At 46.4% G+C, this 20,400-nt stretch overlaps 1 protein-coding gene across 7 annotated transcripts in view; it reads right to left on the bottom strand.

Annotated features, from left to right (window-relative positions):
• The window catches only part of PUM1 (pumilio RNA binding family member 1), a 78,414-nt gene extending 58,711 nt beyond the window's left edge, over positions 1-19,703 (bottom strand). For all 7 annotated transcript variants that reach the window (XR_015222849.1, XM_086626239.1, XM_086626242.1 and 4 more), the window contains exons 1-2: positions 19,610-19,703; positions 15,163-15,536 (exon numbers count right to left, since the gene is read on the bottom strand). Coding sequence is in view for 6 of the 7 variants with exons in the window: in XM_086626239.1 (XP_086482365.1) it covers positions 15,163-15,525 (363 nt within the window). In the remaining variant the exon portion in view is untranslated. The remainder of the gene's footprint in view (positions 1-15,162; positions 15,537-19,609) is intronic.
• Between the last annotated feature and the right edge of the window lie 697 nt (positions 19,704-20,400).

The raw sequence follows: 20,400 nt of genomic DNA, 5'->3' as shown, positions 1-20,400 counted from the left end.
GTGAGGGAGTCGATGCATAAGCAAGTCGGCATCACCACCTTTCATGTGAAAATCAAGTAAAGACTTGTATAAAATGGGCAGGTTTATACTCAAGTTACATTGATACGAAAAACACAATGGTAGAAACGAAAAGCAAATTAAACTAAACAGCACCATCTGAAATGGGAGCAGGGGATGAAGAACGGAGAGCAAGCGATGCCTTAAGATCAGTTGCCAGTTGTAGTTACTGCACCCACAACAGCAGAAACCCAGAAGCACAAACTGGGGTGCAAAACACCTTAAGAAAACCCCTGATGGTGTATGGCCTTCTCCTCATTCCCAAGAGGCTGCCAGCATGTGGCACGGCCGCCGCGCAGCTCCGTGGCTACGCTGGGGTCCCCGAGGCTTGCCAGCTAAGGCAAGGCACGCAAGGGAAAGGCAACGGTGAAGCAGTCCTTCTAGATGCCACCCAGGATCTGCAGAGCTCAGGACAGCCCCGGGAGCTGACACTGGCCGTGCTCACCTGGAGGACCTGTAGCTATACATTTACTTGGGCAGTTGGGCCATTTTCTGTTTCTGCTTTGGATCATGATCTGATGAAAACTGATTCAATTAGGACAGAAAAAAAAAGCAGTAACTTTAAAACTGTTAGCTAATCAAGTCAGATACATTGAAAATGCAAGAAAACACTACTTCTGATTTTCATTCCCAAATCTCATCCAGGCAAGCCCCTAGAGATGTAGCCATGGAGCACAAGTGCACAAGCAGAGAAAAAAATCCAACTATGGACTTGAGGACAAGGCACAGAAGTTCAACCACGTGCTAGGATTCAGACCAAGTTATTGCCCTCCTCAGATAACACACCTGTACCAAAGAAGTGCTTATTACAACAGCCACAAACACTTATCATGGCACATAAGCAACACCACACACCACCTACTCAGTGTTTATGTAACTGCAACCCAACAGATCTGATACACCCTTCTGCTAGAGCAGGGGCAATAGTTTATAACACACTTATGAGTAATCCACATGCTCTATTCACCGCAGTCCTTTACAGGCTCTCTGCAGGATGCTGAAGACTAACACACAGCGTTTAGTCGTGTCACCACTGAAGACACAGCAGGTGACTCGGATGCAGTCTCCTCTAGGCCAGGAGAAGGAACCCAGTAATACCCAGTGGGTGATTTATAGCATAAAAAAAGCAAAAACTGGTTTAGATGCTAATCCGTCACCCTGCCAGTGACCAGTGAGTAGTTACACCATGTTTACTCACCTTAACCCTGATTTCTGATACTCCTGCTGCTATGTCCAGCAGAATGAAGGCAAGACTTTGTTGTGATTACACTTTATTTCTATTTCAAGACAAGATTTGATAGACCTCATCCAAGAGCATCAGATGTAAGCAAGGAAAGCACCATAGATAAACTCCAGAAGTCCCCTCCAGCCTGAATTCTTCTACTATTCTGTGACAATACGACTTTGCAAAAGATTAGTAATGTATTGTTAAATTGTCTAACACATATTTACGTAATTCACAAATCCTCGATGCCAGTCACTCCGAATCACAGTTTAAAAATAAGGTATCCTCTTATTACCATATCTCAGTTCAAAGTTATTTTCAGTTATGCCTCAGTCTTGCCACCTTCCGCGGTGACGCTTATCACAGCAACCACGAACACATGGAGAGAAAACAGGGCTCCATCTTCCAGAAACTGCAGCACCGGGCAACACCAAAGACTTTCCTTTACTGTCAACTCCACCACCGGTCTGCCAGCTGAGATATCTCCGTTGCCTCATGCGAGACAGAAGTTAATAAGACCAAATTCTTCCAGGAAGCGTTTCAAGCTGAGCTCATGGAAAGTGCTGCAACCCCCAGACATGCTATGCCACAAAAGCTGAACAGTAGCAAATTATTATTTCGGTGAGACATCTTGAGGAACAGAGAAATCATACAAAGAGATTCAGGAGGTGATGGTCATTACTCTCAGAGCTAAAGCAACGTCCCAGCAAACCACGGCTGCAGCCGCAATGGCACTGATCCAGGACCCGCAGTGCCGTGGAAAGGGCTGTCGGAGAAGCAAAGGCTGCCTAATGTCACCCCTCTAAACTTCACCAAAACAAACAAAACTCCCGAAGGTGGGTGTTGTGCTATGGGAACCTCAAAACAAAGCTGCTAGAAAGATCTAATCATTGCGTTCCTGGCATAAATCAAAAGGACATGAAGAGACATTTGTGGTTTGTTTTGGTCATACTCCAGCCCTAGCAACTCGCCGCTGCCCAGCCAAGCTCCCCTCGCACCTTCGGTTCCACCAACATTCCTGGTGAAAACCAGTGCAGAACACGCAGGCAGCTCCTAAACAAGCATGAACTCTACTTCTCAGCTCCTCTCTCGCCCTTCTTTATGGTACGTCAGCAGTTCCATGGCCATCCTTACTCCACTAAACATTTTTAATGCTAGAATCATCTATTTTATTTGTTCACGTTAGATGCAAAAATATTTTTTACAGATGTCTTCAAGTGTTTGTCTTGAGTAGAAAAACATTATCATCTCGTTAAACCAGTTACAACAGCACAAATATGTGATTTACATCCACATGTGAAGCCACGTTCCCATGCTGGCCTGAACTCTTAGTGGAGAAGCTAGAGCTGGTGTAACTAAAACCAATCTCATCTCCAACATGGTCAAAGCCTTCAACACGTTCATAAAATCATCTGGTTGGATGAGACCTTCAAGATCACCAAGTCCAACCATTCACCCTGCACTGTCATGATTCTCCACCAGAAACCACAACAATTTAGCAATTCCCTGTATTTATGCTTACACCCCAGTAAGCATAAACAGCTCTCCCCAGTGTTGACTACTTGTCTGTTTCCAATGCAGAAAAGCACGTTTGTCTTCAAACGATGCCATGACAGTTGGTTACTCCAGAGGTGATACAGAGACCAAGATAAGAAGAGTGGTGAAAGGCAAAAAACAGGATAAACATGAAAGCAGAGTGCATTCCAGCTGTTTCAGACCTGGTTGGTTTAACTGCACACCTAACAGAGCGCTATTATTTTCACTCCTCTCTCAAGGGTCTGAAGGAAGCTGTCCTCCAAACATGCCTTAGATTGCAAATTGCCATCCTTACCTCCTTGTTGAATGATACACAGTAGAAAGGGGCTGTCTCCATCTCCTTCCCCAATATACTTAACCCCAGTCGTTATCAAAAGTGGAAAAAAATAATACCAGCTTCCCTATCTGCTGGCAGAGGTCAGGTAACGGAAGAAATTATTCATTACAGATATTTAAGTCACACGCCTAATCATCTCTCTTTCATCAATCCTAACAATCACAGATAAAAACATTTTCTAAATCAAGTCTTCGTGCCTGACTTACAGGCACTATGTGCTCAAATCGTACATAATCACCAATCTGAGGCCCTTTCTCTCAGTCACATAGTTCCTTTATCTCTATTGATTATTATGTCTATTTGTTTGTAATACAGGCTAGTTTATTATTCCATTTTCAAAAACTGTACCCAAAAGGTCCTCTTCTCATTTCCCCACTTCCACAATATTAAATAGCAACACCTCTTCACCTCATTTTCTTACACGGTATGCACAAATATCACAGGGTTCCTCCATTTCCCTTTGAAAGAAGAACAAATAGTCTCTCAAACAGCAGAACATGAAGCCAAAGTCATGACTTCCTACACCTCAGCATTCCGAGAGGCAGGTGACACTCTGGAATGGTAATTAAATGATCTACCACCGCATCGGGATCTGTTCCTCTTAACTACCACTGACCTACAACGAACAGAGACATGTAAAGAGAAGTCACGATGGTGTAAACACTAGAAAGAAGGAGGTGCACGAAGAAAGAACTTCTTCCCAGATGAGCACTAACGGCAATAAGATTCGATTACCATAAAACCTGGTTCACTCCTGACCCAGGGCTTTGAAAGATCTAGAAGACAATGCCAAGATAAACTGGCCGCGCAAGGAAGCAATGCCCTGACACCCGGATACAACATGACAACCTGGTTCCTTGGATGAAGAAGTAATTTTGAGAAACATCAGGAATCACATGAAGAGAGGTCAGCTGGAGTCCCAATCACTTCATAAGTGATACAACAAAAAACCCTGACCTCTGCACTCAGTCCCACCCTCATTTCCCGAGGGCTGGAGCACCTCTGCTATGCAGACAGGCTGAGAGAGTTGGGAGCCTGGAGAAGAGAAGGCTCCAGGGAGACCTTCCAGCAGCCTTCCAGTATCTAAAGGGGCTACAAGAAAGCTGGAGAGGGGCTTTGGACAACGGGGTGGAGTGACAGGACAAGGGGCAATGGCTTTAAACTGAAAGAGGGGAGATTTCGATGGGATCTAAGGAAGAAATTCTTCCCTCTGAGGGTGGTGAGGCACTGGACCAGGTTGCCCAGAGAAGTTGTAGCTGCCCCATCTCTGGAAGCGTTCAAGGCCAGGTTGGATGAGGCTTTGAGCAACCTGGTGTAGTGGAAGGTGTCCCTGCCTATGGCAGGGGGGTTGGAACTGGATGATCTTTGAGGTCCCTTCCAACCCAAACCATTCTATCATTTCAGCCTCTTCCAGGCACACTGCCTCTGCAAAGCACAACGCAAAGTGCACATCCTCACCAGCTACCAGGAACAGACCTCCCTACCTTCCTGTCACAAGCACTCCTCCTTTCTGACAAGGCAGAAGACCAGCCAGCTCGCTTCTGAAGCCCACCTAACAAAAGTCAGGCTCTGCACATCAGCAACACTCCTACTGAACAGAGTTACAAAGCAATTTCATTGCATGAGAACATTCCTCGCCTTCACATTAACCGCTGTGTATGCACTCAGGAATTATGTAAATCTCACCAAAATTAATGAGCATCTCATTCAAGAAGAGTGATTTCCACGCACGCTAATATATGAATGTGTGTCACTATAACACACTCCAGCTTCCAGCCACTTCACTGGCTCGTAAATAATTTCCTGCACGGTGGAAGCACACACTCCGGAGCGGAGTTGCCGAGCGCACTAACCACAGGGCACGCCGAGGAATGGGAGTAAATCCACCGGATCGCTTCGTGAGGCTGAAGTCAATTCAGCCTCTCAAAAGCCCTCAACCAATTTTCACCTCTGCTCTCAACAACGTGCGCCAAAGCGAGACGCAGCTGTAGTACTCATTACACAGTCGCTCCAGGTCAGACCTTCCAACCTTCTTTTCAGTCTCCTGAATTAAAACCCCTTGGCCTCGCACACGCTGAGGCTACAGAGGCTTTTCCAACACCCAGTGCCTGTTTTAGAGAGGAGAAGACAAAACACAGAATGCTCTTCTGCTCTCACCTACCACAGACGGCAACAACGCACACGGATTTCTCCCCGGTTCATGGCTACTTCCAAAACTCAACCTCCCACGCAGCACCAGAGCTTCCAGGCAACTCTGCATCGAGTGTATTCACTGTGGATTTTCCGAGCCCTCAAGCAGCACGCAGCTGATTTCAGTCAGGTAGCCATCTCGCACAGGACAATTAAACCTTTTTTTTTTTTTTTTAAATAAGATTAGACAGCCTCACCATTGCAAAACTCAATGAGAGCAACTCAAGCAAACGCTTTCCTGGTCCCAAAGGTACACAGACACTAATCCTTGTCCATATCTGGAACACTTTTGAATTTATACAGCTATACCAGGAATAGAGAAAGCAATATTCCAGCAGCTGAAGATGTTCTATGCGCTGATACCATTAGGGACCACTCACCAACCACTCCACAAACCCAGGCAAGACGTTTTTCCCCACCTCTGAGTCTCTCCAAAACACACTCTGTCGCAGATACGGCCATGATTTAAGAATTTTGGAAGTTGTCTCTTATAGAAGACTAAAGCAGACTCGGGCAATCATCTCAGGCACCACCAAAGACCCGAGAGTCTGAATCATCCATGAGAGAGGGGGACAATGGAGGCAACGACTTACAGACAGAGACCAGAACCAAACCTCTCCCGTTACACCTCTAACAAGCCATCCCAAAACAAGGTCCGGTGCCCCCAGTGCTAAAACCTGCATCGCAGCAACGGATGAGCAGGAAAACCTGCAAAAGCACCAGCGTGGCCACAGAAAGAAGCCGTGAAGCCAAGCACCTGGCAGGACACGCTGCGCCGCTGGTACTGGAAACTCCGGTTAATTTTAACCCAGCAAACAACAAGGCCCACGGGGCTAAATGGCACTTGTCAAAAGGAATTCTGTAGTCAGTTAAATTAACAGCAACTGGGGCCCCAAACTGTCCTTACGATTACTAAACAGGGATTTGAAGGACCTAACAAATTAACATGAGAGCAACAGTATATTTACCTTTTGGATTTCCAGTATCATTTTTTTATTCTAGAATAATCCACGGTTTTCCCCCCCCCCGAACTGACAGCTACCAGCAAAGCAGCTGAATTGTAATTTTAAATAAATATTAATGTCAACAATCAGTGTTAATACTGCACCTTATATTAAGCAAATATGGTTGCTAATATGACCTTTACATATAAATTCAAAGTGTAATACTGTATCACATTTCCTAGTCTGCAGGTATCTCAGGGGATTGTACACTGGCCTTACATATTAAGGAATCCTCGTTTACGTAGAATTTATATTCACCTAGACAGACACACAGCAAAACTATCAAAGGCTAAATTTCACTCAATCACAAAGGATTTTTTCTTCCTCCTTATGCAGGTGATGTTTTCTAGTAAGAGAAAGGACAGATGGAATTAAACAAAGAGGAAGGGGAAAAAAAAAAAAAGCAGCCAAACATACAGGAGAAAAAACAAGCAAGCAAACTAAAAAGTCCTTTGGAGAAAAAGCAGCTGAGAAATAACCACCTGAGAAATATGCTGAGGATCTAAAAAATTGTCTCTAAAAGTGCACCATGAAGCCTAAATTTGTCTCTAAAAACGCAGCCTGAGAGTTGAAGATTTTTATTTTCTTTTTTGATGTTGGACAACATTAATCAGATCAAATATCTGCCTTTATTAGCGGTAACAGTGACTTCTATTTCTATTAAGCCAATTATGTTAAATAGGGTAAACAAAGCAAACAAGCCTCAGCTCTCCAGTTTGCCCATTTCTCCTCTCCCCAACGCCACTTTCCACGTGGCCCCATTACAAACACTGCCCTTCTCCTTCCCCAGCACCTTCTTATGCCAGGATCTCTCCAGTCCCCAACCATCCCTCCCTGAGATTAGGGCACTTATTCTCCTGCTACCCCTTTCCCCAAATTCTACTCTGACCAGCACACAAACCCCCCAGGACAGCATCTGCTAAATCCAAGGTAGGACGGGCACTGCAAAGCCAGGATTTGGTGAAGTTGGAACATGTCAATGGCTGCGTTCAAAATTTCTTTGATCTACAGTAAATTACAGGGTCGGCTGCAGCCTTCAGTCCTGCCAGCCAAGCAAATGAACTCCAGGGTATCCCATATATACTACTGTAAGGAATTGTGGGTGAAGCACCCTAAACTTATCTGCCAGCCTGGCACACAAAAGCGTGGGCAAGGGCCAGGCGTTGGGACACAAATCCCTGGGAAGGACTCATTCCTCAGCCTTCACTGGTGCCGGCCGTGGCCCCGAGGTGCCTGCTGGAGGGAGCCCTCCGATGATTGAAGCTTGATGGGACTGAGACCACGTGGTTTGCTTTCCTACTCCTAAGGAGTAACGTGGGAAATCATGTTACTACTATGCCTGTCAGGAGAGATCAAAATGTTATTATTTCCCAGCTTCTAAGATGACTAACAGTCGTTTGTTTCTGCAAGAGGGCAAGAGATGAGCGATTCCAAGTTCTCCTCTCTTCTCACTGGCACATTAGGGGTGCTTACCTAGAGCACCTCAAAAGTGTGATTATTACTTGGATCATAGAATGGTTTGGGTTGGAAGGGACCTCAAAGATCATCAAGTTTCAACCCCTCTGCCATGGGCAGGGAAACCCTCGATATTTATTGTTAAACTCATGTGCACTCTACAAGTGTGAAAAGGCAGGCATCATGTAAAGTTTCCATCCCTTGGGCCTCCGCATTTTAAGCCTTGCTCAATTTATAATAGAAAATCAAAAAAAAAATCTAAAATTCTTTACTCTCTAGTAAAACATTCCTCAAAAAAGATCAACATGACTACACGAACACCAGGATTAAGGCAGTAAGAACATCAAAAATATTCAGACTGCTGCTTAAATTAAACATCCTTAGAATGGAGAGGCGGGCAGGGGGGAAAGGAAGCTGGTTGAACAGCCTAAATACTCTGTAGCACTTGATTTATATACTCACAAATTGTTAAAGCCTTTTAAATTAACCAAAGGTTTACAAATTTCAGATGGAAACAAATGCCTCCTACTCATCTGTGGGAGACTGCCTGTGTCTGTCATGTTTGAACAGCTCACATAGCATGTTATTTAAAAAATATCTACTCTGCACGCACACACACATATATATAGCATCTAAGAGAGGAGGAAAAAAAAAACTATTTACAAGCTGACAATAAGAAAAGCACCGCGCACTGTCAACAAAAGGCTTGCCACTAACCACCAGATCCGTGGTTAAAATATGTTGTTCCATCAACTGATTACAGCACTATTTTTAGTCCCCTCCTATAACAATAGTCAGTAAAGAAAGAATGTGAAGTCACAAGTATTAGACAGGATTAGGTGGTTTAACTACTATTTTTGTAGTAAAGGGTTCATCATTAGAATTGCTACTACCATTAGCATTCGAAGCAAAACGCGATTGAAATTGCAGATTGGCTAATGCTTTACGTGGCGTTTAGCCAAGATGATTAATGATTCAGGGTACAGAAATAACTGCAAGAAAGGCAGCCTTTCAGAACGCCTCGGTTTAGTTCACTAATTATGTTTTTCCTCAAATTTTATTCACAGAGAAGCACTTTATTAACGTGGATAATTTAGGATACCCTGCGATGTCTCGGGCACATATTGTTGGGGTGCAAACTTCCAAAATATTGGATTCCAGAAGAACTAACTTTAATTTTGCCCTGCTGGAGCTGGCAATACCTTGAGAAAATTGTCTTCTGCTTCCCAGATGTGTGTCTGGATCAATGGTTCTGTGCAAGCGCTCAGGGCTACACTAAGATCTGGCTCATCTGACTCCCAAGAAGGCTTTTTCTGTCACTCCTACCCCTACTCTGACTTTCCGAGGCTTAAATTCAGAGGGAAAAAGGTGTGAAGCAGGGAGGTGGCAACATCTCGTTCTAGTGCCAAGCTCGGTACTTCTGTCAGAAACAGCTGCGAGTGGCCCCATGCCACACCGACCGCGGGCACGGGGCTGATCTGAGGGTTCAGTAACAGTCCCTCTCCCCCCATCCCGGTGCAGAACCAAGGTTTGAAGCACAGCTTCAGTCCAGGGCAAGTAACATGGCCAGATGCTCCTGAAAAAAACAACTGCTCTAGAACCAAAGTTACCCTTAACAAAGGAAGAGGAGTAACAAGATATCTACGCGCAGATCGCTTGACGGGAAGAGCACAGCATCACACGATATCCGCGCACAAAGGCGAGTTTGTCCATCGCAGACCCGCGAGAGTGTCCTTCAGAGTTTTAAAACTGTCTCAGCATATAGCTAAAAGCAAGTTTTCAAACACAGGCAACGCTAGATGCAAGGTTCTGGAACAGCTCTTTGTTACAGAGATTTCCAATCAGCAGGTGAAACTGCCAGTTTGCATGGAAGAGGCTGCTGTGGATGGATTGGCTTGGATCTTATGGAAAGTTTCACCCATTCACAAAAACGCTACGAGTATCACAGCCTGTTCTGCAGAAGCACAGAGAGGTCACACCAACTCCACAAACCACACAAGAGCTGATAAGGGGAAACCAAAGTTGGAGAGAGGGAAGAAAAGCAGAAGCTATGCTCCAACAAAGCTCAACTCAAAACACACTTGGGCAGAACATATTAACTGAAATACTTGAAGTCTTCTCCAAGTCTTGAAAGGTGCAAATTCAATAGTGTGAAAATATCTTTGCTCTTCCTGAGCAAGCACCACAGCAAGGAAGCAGACTACAAAGGCAACACATCACGGAGAAATCCCAAAGCCAGCACATCGGGCCGCTTGTGCAATCCCAACCGAAGCCAAATATCTTGTAACTGCTTGGCAGGGACAGTAAAACCTACAGATTCAAAGGAAGCAGATTCTTAAACTGACTTTCTGAAGATTTCAGGGTGGTTTTTTTCTTCTCTATACAAGAGAAGGATTTTCCAATACCCAACCATAAATATCCAATCTACTCATGCTCTTTCTATCGCAGAAGGAATTTTCAAAAGGCAACATAAAGCAGAAAATTAAATTAAATGTTTCAATTCCCCTCCCCCAAGATACCCCTTTACTACAGAGGAATCTCTGTGAAACAAATCAGCCAAACTAGAAGTTTCATTTCAGCAAGGTATTATGTTCTAAATTATCTGGGTATCAAGTTAGCACAGCCATTTCAGTGTCAACGGAAGGAAAGTGCTCACCAGTTCACTGTGATACCAGGAAGCACCCATGCAAATCCTACAGATTTAATGAAACATACATCAGAAAACAATCTTCGAACACAGAGCCACGTGTTCCATCACACGGTGTACGTGATTAAGGACTTGCATCATGCCTTCAGCTCTAGCACAGATAACAAGCCAGATTATTTGGAGCAGAGAAGCCCTCATACTCTATGTGCTTTCCAGAGGCAAGAGTTAACTATCACTTCAGTGGGATTTCACTTTGGAGGAACGAAGGCTAGGGCTTCTGCTTCCTCAGCTTCCAGGATCTCTTTAGAGGACCTGGCCATGACTTCAAGGCAACCTCTGGACATGGTGCCTGCCAACAGGCACCAAACACGGACAACTGACATCAAATCCAGACACTTGCACAGCACCAAGCGGCAGTTTGAGTAGCAGTGCTCCAGAAGGGCAGCTGCCAGCAGAATTACCTTCTGTCTCCACTTGAATGCAAGTTCTCAGTTAAGAAGTCGCACGGTCACATTGTCAAAAGGCAAAATGAGCCTAAAACCCAGTCCCAGCCCTGTTGCTCTCACTATTTTTCACCAACTATAAATGAAAAATTCCCCGCATTCAACAAGACAATCCCTCCAGAGTTCTATTGTCTCAATTTATTAATTAAACATGCTCTCAAAGAAAGTAAATCCCTAAAATCATTTGCTGCTACTAAGCAACTCCCACATTACCCTAACTGCAGTTCAGACAGCCTAACTATATCCATTCACTGTAATTCAGAAGGGACCACCACCAAAGAAACTCTCTTCACTCCAGTTCAAGAAGAGACATGCACGCACAAGCCACAAGAGACCTCGTCCAAGAAAACCCAGTCAATTTTCCTAAAAACCTGCTCAGTGTTGATAACTTCTCCCAGCTGTCAACCGTCTTTTCGTTCCCCTCAGGAGCAGCAGATGGCTGTTTGGATTTGTAATGAGATATGCAACCTTTCACAACCAAGACAAATCCCACCTAAGCCATTCCTCGTCAGGAGTCATCTTGTACCTCTTCACTCACCTACTTGAAGTGAGGTTCTCATCTCTACCCATTTTTTTTGCAGGATAAACAGCACGAAAACACCCCAGTGCCGCTATCGTAACTGTCTGCCCAAACTACCTGAGGAGTCATCGGACATGGTAGATGAACAACAGCTTAACCCTCTTCAGTTTTCATCTTAGAATTACTGGTGGACATTGACACTCAACCTCATCTTGCTGCCTTTTGTGGACAAAGAGAGAAGACCATGTTTTGCAGTCAAGACCTGGCTGATGCAAGTGTCCTCCACGTAAAGTTTGGTGATTAAGCATTTCGCAGCTTCAAACAGCTGCAAGTTTGCCTAAGAGTTCAGAGATTCCAATCCAGAAAAGAAAAAAGTCCTATTTCACCATCACTTCAGTGTCTGCAAGAACAAAGAGGAATTTATAATACATGCTATTTGTGTGGATGGCTTATCTTCAATAATTAAATATGTAAAATGACAGTAGCATCTTTAACAGCTTAGTTTTATATAAAATCTTCCCCCTTGCCTTCTGGAGAAGGGAAAATGCAAAGGGAAAAGTAAGTTTCTAGGTAAAATACAGAAAGAATCAGCATTTTCCTGTTGTTCACAACAAGAGGACGCTACCTGCTTCCTCAGGAGCAGAGAAACTTTTTCTTAAGTCATCGCTACTACAGCCATTCACAGCTCAATTCTCAGGGGTGCTAGGCAAAGACGGGAGAAACGACACGGAGGAACAGCCAGCACAATAAAAAATGAAAAGCAAGGATCCCATAAATAAGTTCTGACTCACAACACTCACAGCTATTTAACAGCACATGATGAAATGCTATCATTTAGTAAAAAATCACTGGAGTATTATCACCAGACATAGATGTCTGCCTTCGTATGTAACAAAGAAGAAACTGGGATTCAACAATTAAAAAAATCCCTCTACCTTTAATTACGACCTCCCAAGCTCTAGGCAGGCATTAACCTACATTACCCTATAATTATTTTTTTCTGATTTTCCATTATCTTTTAGCTACTAAGTTTCCTAACCAGTCTTCAAGGCAACAAGGCAAGGGCCTTTGCTGCACTATCTTTGAAAGTTTAAAATCAAGAGTCCAGTAATAAAAGTGTATCCATAAGAAACTGGGACTTCGCAGACATCCGTGACGATTCTCCACCTCTCCGCATGTCCCAGCACTTCCTTCTGCTTCTGTTCTTGCAGGATAAATTCAACCCTACCCCAGTGAAGCCCAAACTGAATTGAATCATTTTATATGCATAAGGCTAGTTCTTGCTCCAAGAAATTTATAATTTAAGACGCAGAGGTGGCCAAAAAGTCAAAAGGAATGGCAGTATTAGGATTACATATGTCCTGCATTCGGCTTTCCATGAGTAAAACCCTGAGGCAAACAGAGAACCATGGAAGAAGAGACACTCAAGAAAGGCATAAACATATAGATAAAACTGTCCAGCAATCACTGGGGTATACAGTATCAAATAATTCACACAAGAAAAGGGGTTACTGCCCTATCTCAGAGCTGACTTTGAAGAAATTAAACACAAAGATCAGTTTAAAGACACCTCCTGAATGCAAAACACCAGGACTGTAGGACAAATACATTACAACCGATGTAAAAACCACCAGGAAGTAGAACAGATAAGGTTCCAACGTTAATTATATTAAGGTGGGTATTTCTGGAGCTTCAGATCACAGAACACATGGGGGGAAAAAAACAGAGAAAGCATCCCACAGAACCTTGTCAGCTTAATCCTGCAGGTATATTTTGTCCGTACAACCTTCTCAGAAGTGTTCTGCCTCCAAACAACACGTGTTACTTTCTAAAAGTTCATTTAGATTTGTACAAGCTAAGGAGTTTTTCCTGTCATTAAGTGGTACATTTATTGGCATCATTTCATTCAAGAAGTTACTGAATAAAATCAAGAGTAACACATCTACTGACATCAGGGCACGTCTCTGTAACAGGTAGGATTCTTTTGTTCCAGGGAACTTTAAGTCTTCTGGTTATTAAAGAATGCAACAAAAAAAGTTCAAATACCAGTGCAACTTTTAAGGACTGCAGGGTCTGGTTGTCCCGTCCCCTGCCCACTCAATCTCCAGTGAGTTTTGCTGGTTTTGCTTTTAGGGATTTTCAGGTAAAGGAAGATGAAAGTACGAGTCAGAGGAAAAAGGGATTCAGAATTTTATGACGTTCATTTCAATTCATGAAGTCATCTTTCCACACAATGTCCGAACAATAGCAGTTTCTGCCTAAACGTCTCCACACCAGACCACACGACAGCTTTTATTTTAAAAATCTAAAAGTTGCAGCCTTTCAATACAAAACTATTTGCTTAATTACACAACTTAAAGCACAGCAAGATCTCTTCGATCGCTATCTCTGGAAACAAGTTTTACATTTAGTGACTGCAAACTTGTGTAAGTTCACAGAAAAGTTACATCTCATTTCAATGCAGTGTTTTCCTTTAAAGTGATAACCAAATACTACGTTTTCACATACGGGAATAACTACAATATTCTTCCAGCTGCTTAGTTCATATCGTGGTATTTTATGCGGTTTTTCATCCAGAACAAATTAAGAGGGCACTTGGGTTTACTTCTTTGTTGATGTACGCACTGACTTCAGTGAGATTGCAAAATCCACTGCAACTTTGCTTTTAAATGGTCCGGATGGCAACACATCCCCTGGGGAGGCGCAGCAGAGGAACAAGGGCTTGTTGGCTTTTATTTGGAAAACTAGAGGCAAGAGATACTCGTAAAGGCTGCAAAAGTTTTGTGCCTGCTGCTCTGACAATATTTGTGGGAATTGCCCGTTTTGAAAACGCGCTTGCGTTTAAGTTGTGCTCCCTCAGCAGAGGAAGCACATCTCCTTCTTTGAGAGCTACTTACAGGTCACAGACAGAAAGGCCGAGTGAGTCACACGCTCGTTTAACTCGCAGCACTTCTGACAACGCAACCACTGAAGAGACTGCTAGTAAACACTACTACTGAGGCACGTTTGGCCCATTACCCTTTTAGACATGTAAGAAGCTAGCTGTGTTTCTGAAAACACTGTTTCACCACATTCTTAAGGCTGTTCTCTTCTCGGTTCAGCGAAGCACATTAATACCACCTTCCCATCCCAATTATAACCAGAAAAACCCAAACCCCCAAAACAAACAAAAGAAACCCAGGAAAACACATTACCAGCAACTTCCAGAACTGTGGTTTTCAATATTGGGAATGCTAAAAGCTCAACCTACATCCATTGGCAGTTTTGTAATACCATTACATAAGAATTATTTAACTACAGCAACAGATTTGAAAAGCAGCAGCAGTCACTGCTACGCTGGTTCACACATCAAAAAAAAAAAACAACACACACACCACCACACAAAACCAAAAACCAATCAATAAAGGGAAAAAGAAATTTTTGCAAACATGTATTTGACTGCCACAGAAAGCAGACTGGGATTTCAACACCCTCAAGAGCAGAAACGTTTCAGCTCATAGCTACCACGGCACCGCAGTCCTGAAAAGAGAAAACAAAAAGTACGACTGTTGCCATTCCAACCGCACAATAACCAGCTTAAGCTTTAAAAAAAAAGTCATTAAAAGCATCTATCATAAACCCGATGCGTTTGCGTGTTGCGTTTGAAAACATTCAACTTTTTTTTAAAATTTTATTTTATTTTTTTTACCTGATGTTCTGCATGAATGTTATCCCCAGTAGGCCAGCGATGTTTGCTGTTATTATAGCCGCCTCCACCGCTTCCTCCTCCCCCAAGCTGCTCACCATGCTGCCTCTGGAAGAAGTAATCCACCATCGCGTCGTCCTGGGAGCGGCCTGCAACTCCTATGGATCCAGGAACAGGACTGGAGTGCGTCCCTGCTGCAAGGGCTTGATTTGCAGCTGGCTGTTGCTGAGCCTGGGACCCTGTTCCAGATGTCAGTACAACAGGCATGTTGGGATTAGCTGTATCTTGAGCGTGCTGTTTCAGGTGGGGGCTGAACGAGTCCTGCCAGAGTACTGCTTTTCTCTTCAAAACACACGCAACGCTCATTCCACCAGCACCTATGGGGAGGGGGGGGAGAGGGGAAGGAAAACAAAACATGAAATCTTTACAGCTTCGGCTTTATGTATTAGATAACACTTCCATCTCCCGACCGGCGGGGAGACGTCACGATGTCAAATCTGACTCCTTTTAACAGCGTTCTTTGCTCCATTAACCTACCAGCTGAAATAGCATATAAAAACGCACACTGGCAAAAAAAAAACCTTATTTTGTGCTGTGAAGTGTTATTGGTACAGGCGAGATCCAGGTAAGGTGCCCATTACACTTAAATCAGAATGGCAATTTATGCAACAGACAAAACACCGACTGGAGCGCTGCCACAGCAAAGTGCTGGGAAAAAAGCCCCTGAAAAACCTGGTGGAAGGCAAATTACACCATCAGCACCCGCCGCGCGCGTTTACACCTGACAAATCAGGAGGCAGATCTGCAGTCAACACACAAGTCCCACTGTATCACCACGTGTTCGTTCAGTCGTGCAAAACATCAAGGCAACAGGTTTTGGGTTGTTTTCAAATGCAAACTTAAAAATACTGTTAAGTCCCAAACACAACGCGCACTCTTCCTCACTCAGAAGCTGGCTTCCATCCCGAGATGGTGAAACACACCAGCATGTTTTGTGTGAGACTCCCTGGAGAAAGAGCAGCTAACCTCTCAGTGCCTGGGATCTCGGCAGAACTTTCCAGAGCCAGAGCAGCCCGCAGTGCCGGTCCTGCTGTTGATGGCACCAGGGGAAAACCAGACAAATCGTAGAAACCATACAACACTGAAAATGTTGGCTTTTCACACCCCTAAACACTTCGCATACACCCAAAATCATCTGCATGCAGGAGGGCAACCAGCAGACCGGGCTGACAGGTACTCAACTAGTCCCCCAAACATTTTGACGGCATCCCAGCGTCAAAAAAACACACGTTTGTTCGTTGTTTTAAGACAACATTATCAGCTGATCCTAAGAGCAATAAAGACATCACACGTGTGAACAGAAAAGTGGTTTTCCCCTGTTACGTAATGCTCAGCCCATGCAGAGCACACACACAAATCGAATTTGGTTTTAAAGGCACGGTATAGTCTGAATTATCATTCTTTTTTCCAAAGATTGATCGTTTATGACTTCAGTCCCCTAAATGCAACGCCACAAATACCACAGACAAGGATGAAACTGAGGCGGGGGGAGGAATCCAGCCCTCACGGGCTCCCATCACCGCTGCATACCAGCACGAGAATGCTTTTACTCTTGTACCTCGGTGGCTGCAAACCTTGGCCCTGATCCTGACAGCAGCTCCCATGGCCTCAAAGGCGGCTCTGTTTCCTCTCTGCTCATCATAGTAGTTTTGAACAACAGTCAACTACTACAAGCGACTTCCAAGAACAATTTTCTAACAGCGGAGAGAGAAAGTTGACACTAAAAAGAAAAATAAAAGTCTAAATCCTATCTTGGATCAAACTTACTCAGGTTTGTCCCACTAACTGAGACCAGTGTTAATATTCAGAAGAAAATTACTATAAGAACGGCAGTGGTTCAGATTTTTTTTATTACACATACAACATTTATTTGTCAACACAAACACACAGAGCCTCCACAGCCACGTAAACAAGCAGCTCTGCAAGATGCTTTATATGTCCAAAGACCTTCACCTTTCAAAAAGTCTAGAAAATCACTGCCTTCCTCAAATACTTCACCAAACACTGTGACAAAGCCTGGTATTACTGAATCTTCACTGATTGTTAAGAACACAATGCTAAGATTTAAAGGCATTTTTCCTTTAATAAACATTAGAAGCAAAATCCTTCAGTAACATTAAATTAGGCAATAAAGCTCCTCTACGCAATAAGGAAAAAAATAAATAATTACTGGTAAGAAATTCACATATCACCAAGTCGGGGCGTCTATTAATCGCAATGATATCGGAGCAGCCCCTCTGAAAAGAGGTTACAAGTTACCTCAGGGCAGTCTTTAAAAAAATACACGGAGATACTATGAATCCACCAAAACTTTCAAGTATCCATATCCCGTGAGAAGCCCCTGTTTCCACGTGGAAGCACCCCAAGGTACAAAGTTACAGTGGAAATCAGCACAGCCACAACGATACTGTCCTCCCTCAACAGGCAGTGGGGTCCCCCTGCTCCACCAGTGCCAACTCATTCCTGGTTTAATTTGCACGGAGATCGTTAGTTATTTGTGCTGCTATACAAACGGGAGGGTTTTTTTAGACTCTAGAAAATCCCAGTTAGGGCACCACGAGGATCCGCACAAGTGCCTCCTGCTCCCAGACACTTCCTCTTTCGTCTCATACAGACCAGGCAGCTCCAAACCCGAGAGAAAAAACTTGGCAAAGGCGACATTTTGAAAGGGAGCAAAGGGGAAAAGAGCATTCTGGGTAGTTCAAGTTTAGTTCCAAGCCGTGTTTTCACAGAAATGCCGTGGTAAACGCAGCGGCCGGCTGAATCCTGCCATTCAAAGCACTCGGAGCATCGGGAACACGGGAAATCACCTACACAACGCACCTTCATTAACCACCCGGCTGCTAATGGCTACTAAGACCCTCCTCACTCCCAAACTCTTAGTAAAAAACATACAATAAACTTTTCCCAGGTAAACCGTTCGCTGGGAAGAGTTACGTATTTACAAACAAAGGCTTCTGCACCGCTCCAAAGCCCTCAGAGCAGACAATCCGCCTTTTCCCTTGATGAAAACAAAGCCTGTAAATAAACTGCTGCGTGTTGTCATCACAAGCAAAATACTTTCGATTATGGGATGTTCCACAAGCAACAAAAACTTCAGAGACATCTCCACGCAAGTTCTAAGCTGAAGCGGTGACGACGCTGAACGAGGCAGCTTTAATCCACATTCAGCACAGCTACACGTTCAGACCTTCCTCGCTCTTATTCCATATTCCTCCAAAAATAACAGACAGCACTAAAAAAAACAAGTCGGAACAAGATGCGTGTTTCAAAAAAAGTTCAATCGCGAACCAGAAGAGAGTTTGGGCTGGGTGGTTTTGTGGGTTTTTTGTTGAAAGTTGAGACTGGGAATTAAAGCAGGGCCATTGTTTGAGAGCTGTGTGGCCTACAAGAACTTTTAACGCGAAACCTGGTGTTTTCCTGAAAACCCGGGGAGACGCAGCAGGAAGCGGGCAAATCGATCACCGACCAAATTGCTTAAACCAGCATTAAAACCTCGGAAGATAAATGCTCCCCCTTACCCCACCTCCCTCGCGCTTAATAAAGGAAATTCCTTACTCATGATCTGTCGAATAAAACCTCTGCTCAGAACAAAGTTATTAAACATTGACCAAAAAAAAAACCAACACACCAAATCAGAGTATTTCTCAGGTTGGGGCAAGAGACAGACTCTTAAAATTCCAAGTTCGCGATGAAAAAGGGCCAAGCGCTGTAATCACGCGAATCCAGATAAAAACAAGGAAAACAACCCCCACGCAAACACAAAACCCCCAGGGTCACCGAGCGCATCCCAAAGTATTGTCCGCGTCCTCCGTCCCCCCCGTCCGCCAGGCACCGTCCCCCTCCTCCGCAACGGACACCGCGCCCCCGGCCCCGCCGAACACCCCCCCGCAGGCCGGGGCGGCGGGGAGGAATCCCCCCGCCACCCCCCGCACCGAGGCGGGCCGGCGCCGGGCCGCGTCCCCCGGGACGACAAAGCGGAGGGTCGGGCCGGGCCGGGCCGGGCCTCCCCGCGGGAAGACGGAGCCCTGCGGGGGGGGGCGGGGACCCCGCGCCGGGCCGGGACCGGGGGGGGGAGCGGGCGGGGGGCGCCACCGCCGCCCGGCCGGGACGGGCCCGCAGCCCCCCACAACAACACCCCCCTCGCCGCCGGGGGAGCCGCCGGCGGGAGGCGCGGGCCCGCCGCCCACCCCGGTAACAATAGGGCCCGGGCCCGGCCCCCAGCGCCGGCGAGCAGCCGGGCGGGAGAGCCGGGCGCTGCGCCCCGCCGCCGCTCGCCTTCGGGGCGGCCTGGCGCCGCTCCGCCCGCCCCCCCTACCAATATGGCGCCACCGGCGACTCCGCTGAGGTGCGCGGCGCGCCGGGGGCCCGCTCCGGTGCCGGTACTCACGGGCGGAGCGGTAGGATGAAGACGGATGCCGGCCCCCCCCAGGCCGCTCGCCGCCTGCCTCTCCCCCGGCCTTTCACTCCGACAACATGGCGGCCCGGCGGGGACGGGCGCCGCGCTGCACGCCGGGAAGGCGAGGCCGCTCCGAGCGGCGCCGGGCCGGGCCCTGCCCGCGGCTCCGCGCCCCGTTCCGCCCCCGAACGCGCTCCGCGCCCCCGCCAGCACCGCGGGGCGGGGGGGAACGGCCGCGCCCGGCACCGTGCGGCGCTTCCCTCCGCGGCTGCCGCCGCTCCCCGTCAAGCCCGCTCCGGGTCGGGGCCAGCCCCCCCTGCCCAAAACAGCCGCCATCCCCCGGGGCCTGCGCGCACCGCGGGGACGGAGAAGCGCACCGGCGGCACGAAGCGCAGCAAAGAGAGCGGCTCCGCCGCGCCGAGCGCGATTTCGGGGTGTTTCCCCCTTCGTGCCGCCCGCCCCGCACCGCCGCGGCCGGGGGGGAACTACACGCCCCGGCGTGCGCCGCTGCGCGCCGGCCGCGCTCCCGGTGGGGCTGTTCAAACAAAGCGCTGCGCGCTGGGAGCGGTAGTTCCTGCCGCGGCACCTCCATGTTAAAGGGGCAGCGCGGGCGGGAGCGGCCGCCGTCGGTTTTGCCCGCCCTCCGTCGTGGGGGGGTGTCGGGCTCCGTGTTTCGGGGGGAATTCGGCGCCTGGAGTTGGTGCTCGGGTGTCGAGTTTTCCCTCCTCCCAGCCAGGCGAGCGAACCGCACGGGAAAAACGGGCGGGAGGAGGCTGCCCGCG

This window comes from Tauraco erythrolophus, chromosome 24, assembly GCF_009769465.1.
Source record: "Tauraco erythrolophus isolate bTauEry1 chromosome 24, bTauEry1.pri, whole genome shotgun sequence".
In the NCBI taxonomy this organism is placed as follows: Eukaryota; Metazoa; Chordata; class Aves; order Musophagiformes; family Musophagidae; genus Tauraco; species Tauraco erythrolophus.
This window is presented reverse-complemented; position numbering and strand designations above follow the sequence as displayed.